The sequence below is a fragment of the Pleurodeles waltl genome, unplaced genomic scaffold (assembly GCF_031143425.1).
Source record: "Pleurodeles waltl isolate 20211129_DDA unplaced genomic scaffold, aPleWal1.hap1.20221129 scaffold_139, whole genome shotgun sequence".
Classification (NCBI taxonomy): Eukaryota; Metazoa; Chordata; class Amphibia; order Caudata; family Salamandridae; genus Pleurodeles; species Pleurodeles waltl.
The window spans coordinates 400,893-421,898 of record NW_027149845.1 but is presented as its reverse complement, the minus strand read 5'-3'; the positions used below and the strand labels follow the sequence as shown (position 1 = coordinate 421,898).

The following is a 21,006-nucleotide window of genomic DNA, read 5'->3' as shown; positions in this document are numbered from 1 at the left end:
CAAAGCTCATGCAATACCACTGTAGTCACACAGTACTCACAAACATGAAAGAAAATACTCAGCGTTACAAAAATAAAGGTACTTTATTTTGGTGACACAAATACCAAAAATACCATAAAGACTATACTCCCTTAGGAGGAAAGTAATAAACAAATTATATACACTAGTTTGCAGAAATAGGCATAAAAAAAGTTAGAAAACAGTGCAATTAGAGAAAATCACAAAAGTTACAAATAGGCCTGGGGGGGACACAAACCATATACTAAAAATGTGGAATGTGAATGTCGGTTTCCCACCTAGGCAAGTGTGGTGTTTAGAGGGTCGCTGGGACTACCTAGAAAACACCAAAGGTAAGTACTAGAACCCACCCTAGTGCCCAGAAAAGCAGGAGCAGAACACACAGAAACACAAGAAAGAAGATTATGCAAGCACCAAAAGAGACTGCAAGACACCAACAGTGAATTCCTGGACCTGAGGACCTGTGGAAGAAGTCCAAGAAGCACAGAAGAGTCTAGGGAGAACAGGAGCCCCTGCTAACCAGGATGAAGGTGCAAAAGAAGAACCACAGGTGAGGAAGAACAGTTAGTATTGCACCCAAGAATACAGTTTTGGGTTCCTGGTTGGTGCAAGTGATGTCCCCTGCGAGATGGAGGTTTGTAGTTTGATTTGCATCACTGGAGTCTGCCAACAAGCCTTGCTACATGCAAAGCTCGCAGTTAGAGGAAAATGACCCTGCCTGGGACCAGGAAGGACCAGGGCGAATCTACACAGGAGGGGGAGTCAGATGAGGCTCTCGGCAACTCAGAGAGCCCACAGAAGACCAAGCAGTATGCACAGGAGTCCCACAGCATGGGGACAAGTAAGGTGCAAAAACAGTCCCATGCAGCACTAGAACAAAGGCTACCACTCCGACGGAGAACCACTCAGGAAGATGTGCATTGCAGGATAGAGTGCTGGGGGCTGGAGCTGCACGGTGCACGAAGGACTTTGAGGGAGGATGCTAACAAGCCTTGGTAGCTGCAAAAAATGTGAGCACAAGGGTACTGTCTTGCGTGGGGAGGCAAGCACTTACCTTCACCAAAGTTGGACAGTGGGATGTCAGGACCATTTGGACCACTTCAGTCTACATCCCATAATGCAGAATCTATGCAGCTCAGCAGGAGAGGGAATCCACGCAGCCAGTCGTTGTTGCAGTAGGTGCTTGCTGAAGCAGTGGAGTGACTCCTTTATCCCAAGGGAGATTCCTTCGCTCTTCTGGTGCAGGCTGAAAACAGGCTGTCTTCTAGAGATACACGATCGGGAAACAGTTACAGTTGCTGGCAGGAGCTGAAGATACAGTGTTGCATAAGTCATACTTGCTTCTTTGTAGCAGGTTGTAGAGTTCCTGGGGGGTCCAGATGCAGTTTCTTCAATGAGAAATTGAAGTGGAAGATGGTGAGGATTCCTGCTGGAGTCTTGTAATCTGAATCTGAAGAACTACCCAAGAGAGAGACCCTAAATAGACCTGAAAGGGAGACTGGTCAGCTAAACAGGTAAGCACCCATCAGGTGAGGGCTCTGATATCACTTGCTAGCACTGGTCACTCAGATGCTCCCAGAGTACCCTGCCAACTTCGAATCCAAGATGGCAAAACTCAGAGACCCTCTGGAGGAGCTCTGAGCACCACCCCTGGGTGGTGATCGACAGTGGAGTAGTCACTCCCCTTTCCTTTGTCCAGTTTAACACCAGAGCAGGGACTGAGGGTCCCTGAACCAGTGTAGACTGGATTATGCGAGGAGGGCACCAAATGTGCCCTTCAAAGCATTTCCAGTAGCTTGGGGGGCTACCCCTCCAAGCCTGTAACACCTATTTCCAAAGGGAGAGGGTGAAACACCCCTCTACCAAAGGAAATCCTTTGTTCTGCCTTCCTGGGCTCTGGCGTTTCAAGCAACAAGAGGGCAGAATCCTGTCTGAGAGGTGGCAGCACCTAGGGCTGCCTTGAAAACCTCAGAAGGCTGGAATGACAATCTTGGGGGTCCTCTAAGGAGCCCCCAGAGGGCATGGAATCATACAACCAATGCTTGCAAAAGCCTTGGGGTATGATTACAACATGTTTGATACCAAACATCTCTATGTTTGGACTTGCCATTATTTAGCTGGACATAGGTAGTGACCTATGTCCAGTACATGCATAAAATGGCATTGTCCCACTCACGAAGTCCAGGAAAATGGTCCTGGAGGTTGTGGGTGCACCTCTGCTAGTGCAGGGGTGCTCTCACATACAGGTACTTTGCACCCTGCCATCGGGGTGGTGGGCCTGCTATAGGGGTGACTTATAAGTGACCTGGTGCAGTGTAAATGGCAGTTAAAGGGTGCTTGCACCTTTTCACTCAAGCTGCAATGGCAGTCCTGCAGATGCCTTTGCATGGGCTCCCTTTGGGTGGCAAAATATATGCTGCACCCTATAGAGATCACCTGGAAACCCATTGCCCTGGAGACCTAGATACCATATGCTAGGGACTTATAAGGGGCACCGGTATGCCAATTGTGGGTGAAATACTGTGTTAATAGTAAGTAACAACCAAATTTAGAGGAGCGAGAGCATAGTCACTGGGGTCCTGGTTAGCAGAATCCCAGTGAACACAGTCAAGTACACTGACATCAGGCAGAAAATGGGGGTAACCATGCCAAGAAAGAGGGTACTTTACAAAAGCCACGCTTTATAGTTGTGTCTGGCCTCCACCGCAGACAGGCCTCTGTATGCTTGAGTGTAAGCATCTCCACAGTGATGGAATTGTAATTCTTAAACACAGTCCGAGTCTGGTGCATAGCCATAATACCAGAAGATAGCCTCTGTTAGCAGCCTAGCAGTCTAAACTGTGGGTTCCCTTCATTGTTTCCAGGTTTCAGCAACAAAAGTCTGAAGGTACCATGAACATATTTGTCCCTTTTAAATAATTTCAGACTTTAACAGTTCTCTAGTCACTCCTTAAAACTGATCTTTCCTCCTCATCCCTTTTCTTCACAGACACCCTCCTTTGTCTGTAGTGAAAGCTGCACCCCTGGGTACCGGAAGGCTCTCATAACAGGGAAGCCCATCTGTTGCTATGACTGTGTGCCATGTGCAGAGGGAGAGTTTTCAAACTCCACTGGTGAGTGAAGACTTTATAACTGATATTGTTTGTGAGTCTTTAACAAGAACAAGTGCATTAGGTATAGGAGAGAATCTTTCAGAAGAAGTGCCTCCAGAATAAGTATTTATGTTATCTTCCAAGCTGGTTGAGTGTTTGTGTGAGTGCTGACCCACAACAGCACTTCTTAACATGGGGCTTGCTGACCCTGGGGTCTGTAGGGCTTGCTCATGGAGTCCTCCACTGTTTATAAAATTACATATTATCATTAGGTTAGTCAAGCATATACACATTAACAAGCACAATGGAAAACTGAGACTTTTAAAGTGCTCCATAAATATGAAGGAATATAAAATTGGAGATTAAAAATTAAGTAGTTAACCTTAGATCAGTTTATTTGTGCCATACAACAAACAACACTTAGAAACGATAAAAGGTGGCCTCAATCGAAACACTTGTAAATGCCACCATAAAGAGAGCATTCATAAGGAGCAAACCCAACGAAGTGATATACTAGAGTCTAGCACACCCCTTTAGAAATAACAAAAAAGTAAAAAATTAGGACTTTGAGGCCAGATGAAGGTGAAATATAATTAGAATAGTGGGAGTTCCGGAGTACTCTACCTCTGGCAACATGGAATCCTTTGTGGAACAGTTTCCAATAGAACTACTTGGTTGTAATATTTTCTCAACTTCATTTGTGGTTGAGTGGATGCCCCATCTATGGCCTGAGTCCAACTCCAGAGACATAGTCTGAGCCGATTATTGCCAGGGTGCTCAATTACAGACTCTGTTGAATCGTTTTATGCAAAGCAATTTAACATATGTTGAATTTGATATTTTTTTATTTCCAAATTTCACTCTAGAGGCTAGAAAAAAGTATTTTGTTCACCAAAAAAACTTCAAGCTCTGAATATGTACTAAAGCATGATGTATCATGCTAGTCCCCACAAATATATGGAGGACATATCCCATACATTTACCGACCCATAGTAGGCAATGAAGGTGCTGGAAATCTGTCCTGGCACCTACTCAGTTGAGGGAGGAGGTAGTGGGGCAGCTGCAGAGCACTCTGTGCTAGAGAACAATGAATTGATTCTTGTTAGTAATTGGGTATCTTGATGGCTGAGGTAAGCACCCTGCTCAAGTAGGGACCACAATCCTGGTCAGAGTATGTCACAGCACAACCTAATTTATCTGGTGCTCACCCTCTGGTAGCTTTGCACAGAGCCGACAGGCTTAACTTAGAATGCAATGTGTAAATTATTTGTGCAACAACTCATACAGTAACTCAGTAAAAACACCACAAAGAGGCTTCACACCAGGTTAGTAAAAAAGAGAATATTAAACTGAGTAAAATAGGACCAAAACAACAAAAATCCATCTAGTGGAAGTCAAGATATGAATTTTCAAAGATTAAGGCCCTCATTACAACCCTATCAGTTGATGTTAAAGCGGCGGTAACACCAACAACAGGCCAGTGTTACAAAAAATTGAATCATGACCACGGCGGAAACCGCCAACACCTATAGCCACTTTAACACTCTGACCGCCACGGTGGTAGCAAGAAACATTGCAGCGGTAACCGCCAACAGCCAGACGCAAGACAATGTACTGTCCACTCTATTACAACCTGCCCATCCGCCAGCTTTTCCAGGGCAGTACCAACGCCATCAAAAGCACAGCGGAAATAGTACTATGAAGGGAAGGGACTCACCTCTCAACACTCAAGGAAGAACAAGGACGCCATGGAGCCCGAGCTGCAGGTTTTCGCCATGCTGGTGTATCTTCTCATACACCGGGAGAATGAACGCCGGCGACAATGACCAGGGTGGGTACTGCACATAGCACAGAAGGGAAGGGGGAGGAAAAAGAGAGTGACACACACACGCAACATGCAACACCCCCACCCTCACTCACAAAACCATACACACAAACACATGCTACAACATTACATATACACCCTGTAACCCTCAGGAATAACGCAAGGACAAAAGGAATGGAGAAACATGAGTGTAATATTAGAAATACTTAAAAATACGTTCATAAAGCAAAAAAATTACGTACAATATATACAATAAATACAAAACGCGGGACAATGCCCACTCAAAAATTGTCCGTGGCCCACTGGGCCAAAACACATAGGCCAAGCCCACACTTGACTCCTGCCTCAATACGGAAAGAACACTGCAGGGGCATCAGGTCAAAAACACCCAGGCACCTCAAGGGGGTTGAGGAGGGGGGGCACCTCAGCTGGAAGATCGTACAATGTCACTGCTCCCGGAGGGGGCTCAATGCCTACTGATTGGTCCTGGGGGGTGCAAGGCCACAGTCTCTCCAGTGGGTGGTTTTCCCACTGCTTGGTCCTGGGGAGTGCAAGGCCACAGTCTCTCAAGTGGGTGGGTTGCCCACTGCTTGGTCCTGGAGAGTGCAAGGCTGCAGTCTCTCTAGTGGGTGGTTGCCCACTGCTTGGTCCTGGGGAGTGCAAGGCCACAGTCTCTCTAATGGGTGGTTGCCCACTGCTTGATCCTGTGGAGTGCAAGGCCACAGTTTCTCAAGTGGGTGGGTTGCCCACTGATTGGTCCTGGGGAGTGCAAAGCCACAGTCTCTCTAACGAATGCCTTCTTCCACTGGTTCTGGAGGGGGCCTTGTGCCCAGTGTGTTTCTTCGTGGCAAGGATGGGCTTAGTGGATGCCTTCTTCCACTGGATCTGGAGGTGGCCTTGTACCCAGTGTGCTGCATCCTGGCAAGGATGGGATGAGTGGATGGCTTCTTCCACTGGTTCTGCAGGGGGCCTTGTGCCCAGTGTGCTTCATCCTGGCAAGGATGGGCAGAGTGGATGCCTTCTTCCACTGGTTCGGGAGGGGGCCTTGTGCCCAGTATGCTTAATCCTTACAAGGAGGGACCGAGTGGATGCCTTTTTACACTGGTTCTGCAGGGGGCCTTGTGCCCAGTATGCTTCATCCTGGCAAGGATGGGCTGAGTGAATGCCTTCTTCCACTGGTTCTGGAGGGGGCTTTGCGTCCTGTGATGCAGATGTTTTGGAGTGCAAGGTCACAGTCTCTCATCAGGGTGTCACAACAACAGCTTTTGCAGGGGCCAGAACGCACTGCAGCCCATGTAGTTACCACTACACACTGCTCTCCGGCGGTGACGGCTGCTCAGTTAATCGCAGTTGCGCTGCAGGTGGTGGCACTGGCAGTGGTGGTGGTAGCCTCCAGGCCTTCACCTGTAGCCTAGGACGGCTGCTGTAGGAAAGTACCATCTTGCCTGGCATGTTACCTTCATTTTTTACATGTGTGTCAGTTTGTTTTTGCCTGTCTCACTGGGATCCTGCTAGCCAGGACCCCAGTGCTCATAGTTTGTGGCCTGAATGTGTTCCCTGTGTGGTGCCTAACTGTGTCACTGAGGCTCTGCTAACCAGAACCTCAGTGCTTATGCTCTCTCTGCTTTTTAAATGGTCACTGCAGGCTCGTGACCATTTTCACAATTTTGATTGGCACACTGGAACACCCTTATAGTTCCCTAGTATATGGTACCTAGGTACTCAGGGTATTGAGGTTCCAGGAGATCCCTATGGGCTGCAGCATTTCTTTTAGCACTCATAAGGAGCTCAGACAATTCTTACACAGGACTGCCACTGCAGCCTGAGTGAAATAACGTCCACGTTATTTCACAGCCATTTTACACTGCACTTAAGTAACTTATAAGTCACCTATATGTCTAACCTTCACTTAGTGAAGGTTATGTGCAAAGTGTGAGGGCACCCTGGCACTAGCGAAGGTGTTCCCACATTGTTCAGGGCAATTTCCCCCTGACTTTGTGAGAGTGGGGACACCATTACACTTGTGCACTACACATAGGTTAATACCTATATGAAGCTTAAAAAATGTAACTCCAAATATGGCCATGTAACATGTCTAAGATCATGGAATTGTCCCCCCATGCCAAATATGGTATTGGGGTGCCAATCCCATGCATCCCCAGGGCTCCAGCATAGACCCCGGGTACTGCCAATCTAGCTCTCTGGGGTTTTCACTGCAGCTACTGCTGCTGCCAACCCTCAGACAGGTTTCTGCCCTCCTGGGGTCTGGGCAGCCTAGTCCCAGGGAGGCAGAACAAAGAATTTCCTCTGAGAGAGGGTGTTACACCCTCTCCCTTTGAAAATAGGTGTTAAGGGCTGGGGAGGAGTAGACTTCCCCAGCCTCTGGAAATGCTTTGAAGGGCACAGATGGTGCCCTCCTTGCATAAGCCAGTCTACACTGGTTCAGGGATACCCCAGCCTCTTCTCTGGTGTGAAACTGGACAAAGGAAAGGGGAGTGACCACTCCCCTGTCCATCACCACCTCAGGGATGGTGCCCAGAGCTTCTCCAGTGTGTCCCAGACCTCTGCCATGTTGAATGCAGAGGTGTGAGGGCACAATGGAGACCTTTGAGTGGCCAGTGCCAGCAGGTTTACGTCAGAGACACCTCCTGATAGGCTTTTACCTGGTTAGGTAGCCAATCCTCCTCTGAGGGCTATTTAGGGTTTCTCGTCAGATAACGAATGCAAGAGCTCACCGGAGTTCCTCCGCACTTCTCTCTTCGAGTTCTGCAAAGGATCGACTGCTGACTGCTCCAAGATGCCTGCAAAACCGCAACAAAGTAGCAAGAAGACTACCAGCAACATTGTAGCACCTAATCCTGCCGGCTTTCTTGACTGTTTCCTGGTGGTGCATCCTCTGAGGGCTGTCTGCCTTCACCCTGCACTGGAAACCAAGAAGAAATCTCCTGTGGGTCGACGGAATCTCCCCCTGCCAACCCAGGTACCAAACTTCTGCATCACCGGTCCTCTGGGTCCCCTCTCATCTTCACGAGTGTAGTCCCTGGAACACAGGAGCTGGATCCAAGTCACCCCGACAGTCCAGTGGTCCTTCTGTCTAAATTTGGTGGAGGTAAGTCCTTGCCTCCCCACGCCAGACAGTAATCCTGTGTAGGCGTGATCTGAAGCTGCTGGGCTTCTGTGTACTTTTGCAAGACTTCCTTTGTGCACAGCACAGCCCAGGTCCCCAGCACTCCATCCTGCATTTCCCAACTCACTGAGTTGACCTCTGACTTCGTGGGACCCTCTTTTGTTGTGCTGAGATGACCACCATGCTCAGATTTCCTTAATGCCTTTTGAGGTGCTTCTGCAGGTGCTGCCTGCTTCTGTGTGGGCTCTCTCTGTTGCTCAGTGCACCCTCTGTCTCCTCCTCCAAGGGGCGACCTCCGGGTCCTTCCTGTGCCCTGGCAGCACCCAAAACATCAAACCACGACTCTTGCAGCTAGCAAGGCTTGTTTGCGGTCTTTCTGCATGGAAAGAACTCTGCATCCTCCAGCACGCCGTGGAACATATTCTGACCAAAGGAGAAGTTCCTGGCCCTTCCGTTGTTGCAGAATCTTTGGCTTCTTCCACCAGGAGGCAGCCTTTAGCACCTTCATCCAGAGTTTAGTGGGCTCCTAACCCCCCTTGATACGTGCGTGTAGGAGGCTGGACTGGCTTGTAGTGAGTACCAAGGTGTACTTGCACCTTGCACCAGGCCCAGTTATCCCTTATTAGTGTATAGGGTGTCTAGCAGCTTAGGCTGATAGATAATGGTAGCTTAGCAGAGCAGCTTAGGCTGAACTAGGAGACGTGTGAAGCTACTACAGTACCACTTAGTGTCATATGCACAATATCATAAGAAAACACAATACACAGTTATACTAAAAATAAAGGTACTTTATTTTTATGACAATATGCCAAAGTATCCTAGAGTGTACCCTCAGTGAGAGGATAGGAAATATACCCAAGATATATATACACAATAGCAAAAATATGCAGTATAGTCTTAGAAAACAGTGCAAACAATGTATAGTTACAATAGGATGCAATGGGGAAACATAGGGATAGGGGCAACACAAACCATATACTCCAAAAGTGGAATGCGAACCACGAATGGACCCCAAACCTATGTGACCTTGTAGAAGGTCGCTGGGACTATTAGAAAATAGTGAGAGTTAGAAAAATAACCCTCCCCAAGACCCTGAAAAGAGAGTGCAAAGTGCACTAAAGTTCCCCTAAGGACAAAGTAGTCGTGTTAGAGGAATAATGCAGGAAAGACACAAACCAGCAATGCAACAACTGTGGATTTCCAATCTAGGGTACCTGTGGAACAAGGGGACCAAGTCCAAAAGTCACAAGCAAGTCGGAGATGGGCAGATGCCCAGGAAATGCCAGCTGCGGGTGCAAAGAAGCTTCGACTGGACAGAAGAAGCTGAGGTTTCTGCAGGAACGAAACGGGCTAGAGACTTCCCCTTTGGTGGACGGATCCCTCTCGCCTTGGAGAGTCGTGCAGAAGTGTTTTCCCGCCGGAAGGACGCCAACAAGCCTTGCTACATGCAAATCGTGCGTTTGGCGTTTTTGGACGCTGCTGGGGCCCAGGAGGGTCCAGGAGGTCGCAAATTGGACCTGAAGAGAGAGGGGACGTCGAGCAAGACAAAGAGCCCTCACTGAAGCAGGTAGCACCCGGAGAAGTGCCAGAAACAGGCACTACGAGGATGCGTGAAACGGTGCTCGCCGAAGTTGCACAAAGGAGTCCCACGTCGCCGGAGACCAACTTAGAAAGTCGTGCAATGCAGGTTAGAGTGCCGTGGACCCAGGCTTGGCTGTGCACAAAGGATTTCCGCCGGAAGTGCACAGGGGCCGGAGTAGCTGCAAAGTCGCGGTTCCCAGCAATGCAGCCCAGCGAGGTGAGGCAAGGACTTACCTCCACCAAACTTGGGCTGAAGAGTCACTGGTCTGTGGGGGTCACTTGGACAGCATCGCTGGATTCGAGGGACCTCGCTCGTCGTGCTGAGAGGAGACCCAAGGGACCGGTAATGCAGCTTTTTGGTGCCTGCGGTTGCAGGGGGAAGATTCCGTCGACCCACGGGAGATTTCTTCGGAGCTTCTGGTGCAGAGAGGAGGCAGGCTACCCCCACAGCATGCACAAGCAGGAAAACAGTCGAGAAGGCGGCAGGATCAGCGTTACAGAGTTGCAGTAGTCGTCTTTGCTACTATGTTGCAGGTTTGCAGGCTTCCAGCGCGGTCAGCGGTCGTTTCCTTATCAGAAGGTGAAGAGAGAGATGCAGAGGAACTCGGCTGAGCTCATGCATTCGTTATCTAAAGTTTCCCCAGAGACAGAGACCCTAAATAGCCAGAAAAGAGGGTTTGGCTACCTAGGAGAGAGGATAGGCTACTAACACCTGAAGGAGCCTATCAGCAGGAGTCTCTGACGTCACCTGGTGGCACTGGCCACTCAGAGCAGTCCAGTGTGCCAGCAGCACCTCTGTTTCCAAGATGGCAGAGGTCTGGAGCACACTGGAGGAGCTCTGGACACCTCCCAGGGGAGGTGCAGGTCAGGGGAGTGGTCACTCCCCTTTCCTTTGTCCAGTTTCGCGCCAGAGCAGGGGCTAAGGGGTCCCTGAACCGGTGTAGACTGGCTTATGCAGAATTGGGCACCTCTGTGCCCAACAAAGCATTTCCAGAGGCTGGGGGAGGCTACTCCTCCCCAGCCCTGACACCTTTTTCCAAAGGGAGAGGGTGAAACACCCTCTCTCAGAGGAAGTTCTTTGTTCTGCCATCCTGGGCCAGGCCTGGCTGGACCCCAGGAGGGCAGATGCCTGTCTGAGGGGTGGGCAGCAGCAGCAGCTGCAGTGAAACCCCAGGAAGGGCAGTTTGGCAGTACCAGGGTCTGTGCTACAGACCACTGGGATCATGGAATTGTACCAACAATGCCAGGATGGCATAGAGGGGGCAATTCCATGATCATAGACATGTTACATGGCCATATTCGGAGTTACCATTGTGAAGCTACATATAGGTAGTGACCTATATGTAGTGCACGCGTGTAATGGTGTCCCTGCACTCACAAAGTTCAGGGAATTGGCTCTGAACAATGTGGGGGCACCTTGGCTAGTGCCAGGGTGCCCTCACACTAAGTAACTTTGCACCTAACCTTTACCAGGTAAAGGTTAGACATATAGGTGACTTATAAGTTACTTAAGTGCAGTGAAAAATGGCTGTGAAATAACGTGGACGTTATTTCACTCAGGCTGCAGTGGCAGGCCTGTGTAAGAATTGTCAGAGCTCCCTATGGGTGGCAAAAGAAATGCTGCAGCCCATAGGGATCTCCTGGAGTCCCAATACCCTGGGTACCTCAGTACCATATACTAGGGAATTATAAGGGTGTTCCAGTAAGCCAATGTAAATTGGTAAAATTGGTCGCTAGCCTGTTAGTGACAATTTAAAAGTAATGAGAGAGCATAACCACTGAGGTTCTGGTTAGCAGAGCCTCAGTGAGACAGTTAGGCACTACACAGGGAACACATACATGCACACCTATGAGCACTGGGGCCCTGTGTGACAGGGTCCCAGTGACACATACATATAGGCCACAACCTTATGAGCACTGGGGTCCTGACTAGCAGGGTCCCAGTGACACATAACAAACATACTGAAAACATAGTGTTTTCACTATGAGCACTGGGGCCCAGCCATCAGGATCCCAGTGAGACAGTGAAAACAGTGACAAACATCCTGACATACACTCACAAACAGGCCAAAAGTGGGGGTAACAAGGCTAGAAAGAGGCTACTTTCTCACAGTGCGTGACTCTTGGACTTGGTCCCCTTCCTTTGCAGGTCCTCAGGTCCAGGAATCCGTCTTCAGTGCTTTGCAGTCAGTTGTTGCCTTTGCAGAATCCCCTATCTCGACTTTACTGGGGTATAAGTGCAACTTTACTCCTACTTTTCAGGGTCTTGGGGTGGGGTATTTTGGACACCCTTAGTGCTTTCCCTCTACACACTACACTAGGCCTGGGGTCCATTTGAGGGTTCGCATTCCAATTTTGGAGTATATGGTTTGTGTTGCCCCTAGGCCTATTGTCTCCCATTGCATTCTATTGTGTTCTACAGTGTTTGCACTACTTTTCTAAGTGTTTTACTTACCTGATTTTGGTTTGTGTGTATATTTTGTGTATATTACTTACCTCCTAAGGGAGTATATCCTCTGAGATACTTTTGGCAAATTGGGGGTCATTACAACCTCGGCGGTCTTTTGACAAGACCGTCGAGGGACCGCCGTGCTGAAGACCGTCAGTAGTGGCGGTTTTCCGCTCGCCATATTATGACTGTTGGGAGCTCTACGTTGTGTTTCTGACGGAGAGCCGCCAACAGCCATAGTGACGGGAGGCGGGGAAGTGGAGTTTGCTCCACCTCCACCGCCACGCCAACAGAACACCGCCCAGCGAATCACGTCCTGTGATTCTGCGCTGCGGTGTTCTGTTGGCGGTGTGGTGTCGGCGGAGCTGTCCCATGGCTCCCGTCCTCTCCCGGAGGATCAACGGAACAGATAAGTTGATCGTCCGTTAGGGGAGGGGGGTGGGAGGGTGTTGTGTGTTGTGTGCGTGCATGGGGGTGTGCGTGGGTGTATGTAGAGGGGGTGTGTGAGTGCGTGTATGCTTGCGGGGGTGGTGCGTGTTTTGGGAATGAGTGTGTGTATGTCTGTAGGTATGTCTGTATAGATCTGCACGTGTATGTTTGAATGTGGGTGTGCTTGTCTGACTGTGTGTGTAGATGTTGGCATGTATGTCGGTGTGTGCGTGTATGTGTGTTGGTGGTGCCTGCGTGCGTGTCAGGTGTGTATGTGTCAGGTAATGTCGGGGGTCGGGGTGGGGAGGGGGTCCTGCCACCCTGGGGGGTGGCAGGGGTGGTGGGGACTGTACGAGAGGGAGTCGGGGTTGAAGACCCCTGTCAGTGCCAGGAAAGGAATTCCCTGGCACTGATAGTGCTTACCGCCATGGATTTCATGGAGGTTCCTACCGCTGGAAATCCACGGCGGTAAGCTGGGTCAAAATACCGGCGCGGTATTGTCACGGCCGCCGGGCTGGAGACCCAGGTCTCCAGCCCAGCGGTCGTCTCCGCCCTGGCGGGCGGTACGGAGAAGCGGCGGATGACCATGGCGGTAACCGCCAAGGTCATAATTCCCAAAAAAAGACCGCCAGCCTGTTGGCGGTCTTACCGCCGCTTTACCACCGTCCGCCAGGGTTGTAATGACCCCCATTGTCACTAAAATAAAGTACCTTTATTTTTAGTAACTCTGAGTATTGTGTCTCTTACGATATAGTGCCAAATGATATAAGTGGTGTAGTAGGAGCTTTGCATGTCTCCTAGTTCAGTTTAAGGTGCTCTGCTATAGCTACCTCTATCAGTCTAAGCTGCCAGAACACCACTAATCTACTAATAAGGGATAACTGGACCTGGCACAAGGTGTAAGTACCACTAGGTACTCACTATAAGCCAGACAGCCTCCTACATTGGTGTTGCAGCGGTGCGAAAAGTACTTGTAACTGCTTTACCACTTTGTCATTGGTGCTTTTCATAAGAAAATATATACCAAATACTTCAGAATATACACAGGTACCTAAACAGTTTAACTTTCCTTCTCTAAAACTTTCTAAAATGTTTCTGAAAAGTTTCTGAAAACTTTCAAAAGTTTGAAAAAGGTTTTCTCTGTTCTTTTAAAAGTTCCAAAAACTTTTTTCTCTCTCTGTCCCAAACCGTTTCTGTCATGTCTGCAGTAGAGCTTAGTTCCACAGTTGTCCATGCAACATATGGGAATCTAAACTTTAAAAGTTTGAGTGGTCTCTGCATTGAAAGAGGTTTAGCAATTGGTAAGAATCCTACAAAAGATCTTCTCCTTGGCCTTCTCCTAGAAAGTGACCAGAACCTGTCTGGCCCATCCCAGAATCAGGAGGTAGAGGAGGGGGGTACCCAGCCAGATACAGAGGAGTCCCCTGAGGACGCTGGGGATGGTTCTTCCAAGGACCTGTCAGCTAACAGGCCACCTAGTGACAATAGTAGTCATGGGACTAGGAAGTGTTTTTTATAATAACACAGCTAATAGTCTAAGAAAATGTTCCTACGTAACGATATGTATTTTCTACGAATGTTGGAGACTAAATTTCTACCTCGTTCACCGGCAAGGTACCAAACTCTAGCCTTGACTGAAGCACAAAGTGATCAAGAATGTCTTGTTTGAGAATACAGTGCTGGGCTAAGCAAAATAGTTAGATAGAAGAAATTAAAACAAGACGTAAAACTGGTTATTGTAAAAATAACAATGGGAAGCCGAATAAAATATATCTAGATCAAAGTGCATAGCTGCCTAGTGTATTAAACTAACGTGCAGGGAGTTATAACTAAAATGGCTACACAACACCCTCCCCTTGTCGGTTGAAAGTGGTTCAAGCCAAAACTAAACATTTCTCAACCTAAGATATATATAAAACCCTAGTCAATTTTGACAAATTAAAGGGACACACAAGCACACTACTTGGCAATTTAAAACATGAGCATGTGGCTTATAACCGAATTCAATGATAATGACAAGTTATTAGTTCCAAATTAAGTATGAGTCATGGAAAGTAGGAGATCTTCCACTTCGGCAGGTGACAGAACTGGAAAGTGTGCGCCAAAAATGATCAAGGAGCAAGTGTATTCTATAAAACCAGTATTAACCAAGGCGGCATCCCGTGGAGTGCCCATTGATGAGTCTCTGGCAACTTCCTCCAGGAAGGGTAACTCATAATTAGCTTCACGTAGCAAACGCAGCGTCAGTGCGCATGTCTGGTAATAAACCCTCAGCGAGAACATCAACAGATCAGCATCTATTGCTTCAGGATGCCGCTGTGAAAGACAAACTTCCAGTGCATCTTCGAAAATGCACCAGAGGCACCGGAACACGGGCTGCACACAATACAAAACCGGTCTGAATGACAAACACCAGTCAAACTCCAAATGCTCCAGGAGTGTTGCTCCAAAATGCTGCATCATACGTTCATGACACAGCTGCGCTGATGGGAGTGCCGACATTTGTCCTCGTTGCGGCGGGACGGCCATTGCGCATAAACAACAGCAGCAGCAGGATGCCAGCTAATAAAGCCAAAGTTACCAGAAATCCCCTAAAAATACTACCGAAAATTGAGTGGATAGCAGAAGGTATCAAACCGAATATAGAGGAAAAGGTGTGAACAAAACCAGAACCAACAGCTTTGAAATAATGTGCTATTCCAGTCGTGCTGGATGCATTAAATATTCGCCCCACTGGTTCACCAAAGTGTCTTGGAAAGTTTGTATTTAACAGGGACTGTATTTCTGCTGATGACCTTGCCACTTGAAGTGCATAGGTCTCGCGTGCAGATGTAAGGGCCACATGCTTTTGAAACAATGAAGCCTTGAGTCTACTTAACTTGTCAAAATTCAGGTTCGAAGTAGCAATGTAAGGCCAAATATCAGCTACCTCCTTAAATTTAGTGGGTGGAAACAGTAAGCTCCCGTAGCATGTAACGACCTTAGAGACTGAAACAACGTAAACTATTCCGGCTTGCATGCCACACCAGTCTTCACTGTTGAGAAGGATGTAGCTGCCGTTTGAAAGCACCTGGAACTTAGGTCTAATCAAGGGGACTGGAACTCCCTTAAGATAACAAGCCAAGTTTGCAGCCGAGGCGTTACATGCCCCATGCAAGGACAGCTGTTTACAAATTATTGAATGACTGACTGAAGTCTCGCATTCACTGCCGCTAAGAAAGACATCTTTCATACCATTGAAGCCTTTGCACGAGAAGGGAAGCTCCCACACCTCATGGATGTAACTATCTCCCAACTATTCATATCTGCCTACCGGAATGTGTTTCAAACAGAAGGTGAATTGTAGTGTTGAAAAAGGCAGATTAATAACCCTGCGTATTAACCACTCTGCCAATGGGATTTCGGCCACGGTAAAAGGCAACTTTTCTAATTTCTCAATGTTAAGCATGACATAAGTCGCTTCTTTCTTTGCTATTAGTTGTTGTTGTCGCGTTAGATTAAAAGAAGACAATATCTCCCTTGCACTGATGTGCTGCCATGGAACGCGATCCGCCTTCAATGTTTGAAGCGTCCAACCTAACTGCATAATGGACCTGATTTGACTCTGTCCATGGTATAAAGAAGACATATCAGATTGTATTATGTATATAGCAGAAGAGACAATGTTGTTAAATGTATATATCCGGTCGGACAAGGTATTAATCCCATTATCCACAACAGCTGATGCCTTTTTTACATTTTCCTGATCTATTTGCCTCAACCGGGCAGCAGCATCTTGTTGGGAAAGTTTCCATATTTCATTATATATTGCATATAAGAAACGCTTCCTATGTGGTGTTCTGGGGCCTGACAAGAAAACTTGTAAGTCAGTGGAGTTAGACAGGAGATTGAGGTCTTCTTTAAATGCGTTCAGTGAGGATGACTTTAGCCACTGTTGGCATAATTTTCCTACACTATGGCCCTCATTACAACATTGGCAGTAAAAGCCCCTTACCGCCATGCAGAACACTGCCAACACACCGCTGCGGCCGCGGAATTCCACCACAGTCATTATGACCCACAGCTCGGAATCCCCCAAAATTTAGACACCCACACAAGTCTGCCACACCAAAGATAAGTAATAAACTGGCGAAAACAAAACCTCCACCATCACGCCAACAGAAATACACCCACACTATCACGACCCACGAATCCACGCAGAGGTCTTTCAACCGCGGTATTTGTGAGAAAGTAGCCTCTTTCTAGCCTTGTTACCCCCACTTTAGGCCTGTTTGTGAGTGTATGTCAGGGTGTTTTCACGGTCTCACTCGGATCCTGCTAGCCAGGGCCCAGTGCTCATAGTGAAAACCCTATGTTTTCAGTATGTTTGTTATGTGTCACTGGGACCCTGCTAGTCAGGACCCCAGTGCTCATAAGTTTGTGGCCTATATGTATGTGTTCCCTGTGTGGTGCCTAACTGTCTCACTGAGGCTCTGCTATCCAGAACCTCAGTGGTTATGCTCTCTCATTTCTTTCAAATTGTCACTAACAGGCTAGTGACCAATTTTACCAATTTACATTGGCTTACTAGAACACCCTTATAATTCCCTAGTATATGGTACTGAGGTACCCAGGGTATTGGGGTTCCAGGAGATCCCTATGGGCTGCAGCATTTCTTTTGCCACCCATAGGGAGCTCTGACAATTCTTACACAGGCCTGCCACTGCAGCCTGAGTGAAATAACGTCCACGTTATTTCACAGCCATTTTACACTGTACTTAAGTAACTTATAAGTCACCTATATGTCTAAACTTTACCTGGTAAAGGTTAGGTGCAAAGTTACTTAGTGTGAGGGCACCCTGGCACTAGCCAAGGTGCCCCCACATTGTTCAGGGCCAATTCCCTGAACTTTGTGAGTGCGGGACACCATTACACGCGTGCACTACATATAGGTCAATACCTATATGTAGCTTCACAATGGTAACTCCGAATATGGCCATGTAACATGTCTAAGATCATGGAATTGCCCCCTCTATGCCATACTGGCATTGTTGGCACAATTCCATGATCCCAGTGGTCTGTAGCACAGACCCTGGTACTGCCAAACTGCCTTTCCTGGGGTTTCACTGCAGCTGCTGCTGCTGCCAACCCCTCAGACAGGTTTCTGCCCCCATGGGGTCAAGCCAGGCTTGTCCCAGGATGGCAGAACAAAGGACTTCCTCTGAGAGAGGGTGTTACACCCTCTCCCTTTGGAAAATGGTGTGAAGGCAGGGGAGGAGTAGCCTCCCCCAGCCTCTGGAAATGCTTTCTTGGGCACAGATGTGCCCAATTCTGCATAAGCCAGTCTACACCGGTTCAGGGACCCCTTAGCCCTGCTCTGGCGTGAAACTGGACAAAGGAAAGGGGAGTGACCACTCCCCTGACCTGCACCTCCCCTGGGAGTTGTCAAGAGCTCCTCCAGTGGGCTCCAGACCTCTGCCATCTTGGAAACAGAGGTGCTGCTGGCACACTGGACTGCTCTGAGGGGCCAGTGCCACCAGGTGACGTCAGAGACTCATTCTGATAGGCTCCTTGAGGTGTTAGTAGCCTATCCTCTCTCCTAAGTAGCCAAACCCTTTTTTCTGGCTATTTAGGGTCTCTGTCTCTGGGGAAACTTTAGATAACGAATGCAAGAGCTCATCCGAGTTCCTCTGCATCTCTCTCTTCACCTTCTGACAAGGAATCGACTGCTGACCGCGCTGGAAGCCTGCAAAACTGCAACAAAGTAGCTAAGACGACTACTGCAACTTTGTAACGCTGATCCTGCCGCCTTCTCGACTGTTTTCCTGTTTGTGCATGCTGTGGGGGTAGTCTGACTCCTCTCTGCACTAGAAGCTCTGAAGAAATCTCCCGTGGGTCGACGGAATCTTCCCCCTGCAACCGCAGGCACCAAAAAGCTGCATTACCGGTCCCTTGGGTCTCCTCTCAGCACGACGAGCGAGGTCCCTTGAATCCAGCAACTCTGTCCAAGTAACTCCCACAGTCCAGTGACTCTTCAGTCCAAGTTTGGTGGAAGTAAGTCCTTGCATCCCCACGCCAGACTGCATTGTTGGTAACCGCGACTTTTGCAACTTCTCCGGCCCCTGTGCACTTCCGGCGGAAATCCTTTGTGCACAGCCAAGCCTGGGTCCACGGCACTCTAACCTGCATTGCACCACTTTCTAAGTTGGTCTCCGGCGACGTGGGACTCCTTTGTGTAACTTCGGGTGAGCACCGTTTCACGCATCCTTGTAGTGCCTATTTCTGGCACTTCTCCGGGTGGTACCTGCTGCTGAGAGGGCTCCTTCTCTTGCTCGACGTGCCCTCTCTCTCCTGGTCCAATTTGCGACCTCCTGGTCCCTCCTGGGCCACAGCAGCGTCCAAAAACGCTAACCGTACGATTTGCAGCTAGCAAGGCTTGTTGGCGTTCTTTCGGCAGGAAAATACTTCTGCACGACTCTCCACGGCGAGAGGGATCGGTCCACCAAAGGGGAAGTCTCTAGCCCTTTTTGTTCCTGCAGAAACCTCAGCTTCTTCTGTCCAGTAGAAGCTTCTTTGCACCTACAGCTGGCATTTCCTGGGCATATGCCCATCTCCGACTTGCTTGTGACTTTTGGACTTGGTCCCCTTGTTCCACAGGTACCCTAGATTGGAAATCCACAGTTGTTGCATTGTTGGTTTGTGTCTTTCCTGCATTATTCCTCTATCACGACTTCTTTGTCTTTGGGGGAACTTCAGTGCACTTTGCACTCACTTTCCAGGGTCTTGGGGAGGGCTATTTTTCTAACTCTCACTATTTTCTAATAGTCCCAGCGACCCTCTACAAGGTCACATAGGTTTGGGGTCCATTCGTGGTTCGCATTCCACTTTTGGAGTATATGGTTTGTGTTGCCCCTATCCCTATGTGTCCCCATTGCATCCTATTGTAACTATACATTGTTTGCACTGTTTTCTAAGACTATACTGCATATTTTTAGTACTGTGTACATATATCTTGTGTATATTTCCTATCCTCTCACTGAGGGTACACTCTAAGATACTTTGGCATATTGTCATAAAAATAAAGTACCTTTATTTTTAGTATAACTGTGTATTGTGTTTTCTTATGATATTGTGCAAGTGACACTTGTGGTACTGTAGTAGCTTCACACGTCTCCTAGTTCAGCCTAAGCTGCTCTGCTAAGCTACCATTATCTATCAGCCTAAGCTGCTAGACACCCTATACACTAATAAGGGATAACTGGGCCTGGTGCAAGGTGCAAGTACCCCTTGGTACTCACTACAAGCCAGTCCAGCCTCCTACATTGGTTGTGCAGCGGTGGGATAAGTGCTTTGAGACTACTTACCACTCTTGCCATTGTACTTTTCATAAGAGAAAAATATACAAAACAAGTTCAGTGTGTGTACACATAGCTAAAAAGTTTTGCATTTCCTCTTTTCACTGTTTTCAAAAGTGCTGAAAAGTACTTCTAAACTTTCTAAAAAGTTCTAAAAAGTTTAAAAAGTTTTTTTCTGTCTTTCTAAAAAGCTCTGACAAACTTTTTACTCTTTTTCTATCACTTTAACTCTCTCTAAAAATGTCTGGCACACGCCAAAATGTTGATCTGTCCAAACTTGCATATGATCACCTTAGCTGGAAAGGAGCAAGGAGTCTCTGCATAGAGAGAGGTTTGAGTGTAGGGAAGAATCCTTCCTTGGAACTGTTAATTAACATGCTTAGAGAACAAGATAAGGCTATAAGTGCCCCATCTGTTGAAAAAGTAGCTAATGGTTCTCAATCTGATCCAGGGACTCCCCCAGGAAAAGGTTCAGGAAAGAAACTTCTTAGCCTGCCCATTACTAGACAGTCTAGCATAGTTGGTACTGAGGTGGAGTCACATCATACAGATGATGTGCTCTCACATTACACTGTCAGCCAAGCTGTTAGGGTGCCCTCTGTAAGGGACAGGTCTTCTGTTCATTCCCATCATACCTCTGTATCTAGAAATGTCCCTCCCACCAACCCTGATGACAGATTGTTAGAAAGGGAACTCAATAAGTTGAGGGTGGAACAAACCAGACTGAAGCTTAAAAAGCAACAGCTGGATTTGGATAGACAGTCTATAGAAATAGAGAAGGAAAGACAGAAGCTGGGTTTAGAAACCCATGGTGGCAGCAGCAGTATTCCCCATAGTCATCCTGTAAAAGAGCATGATTCCAGGAATCTGCATAAGATAGTTCCCCCTTATAAGGAGGGGGATGACATTAATAAGTGGTTTGCTGCACTTGAGAGGGCCTGTGTTGTACAGGATGTCCCTCAAAGGCAGTGGGCTGCTATCCTATGGCTATCATTTAGTGGAAAAGGTAGGGATAGGTTCCTTACTGGGAAAGAAAGTGATGCCAATAATTTTACAGTTCTTAAGAATGCACTCCTGGATGGTTATGGCTTAACCACTGAACAATACAGGATAAAGTTCAGAGAGACCAAAAAGGAGTCTTCACAAGACTG

General features: G+C 47.9%; 1 protein-coding gene across 1 annotated transcript in view; it reads left to right on the top strand.

The window, feature by feature from the left end:
- Nucleotides 1-726: 726 nt before the first annotated feature.
- The window catches only part of LOC138274036 (vomeronasal type-2 receptor 26-like), a 100,533-nt gene continuing 80,253 nt past the window's right edge, over nucleotides 727-21,006 (top strand). The window contains exons 1-3 of the mRNA XM_069218928.1: nucleotides 727-859; nucleotides 2,883-2,905; nucleotides 3,008-3,131. Of these exons, the coding sequence (XP_069075029.1) occupies nucleotides 727-859; nucleotides 2,883-2,905; nucleotides 3,008-3,131 (280 nt within the window). The remainder of the gene's footprint in view (nucleotides 860-2,882; nucleotides 2,906-3,007; nucleotides 3,132-21,006) is intronic.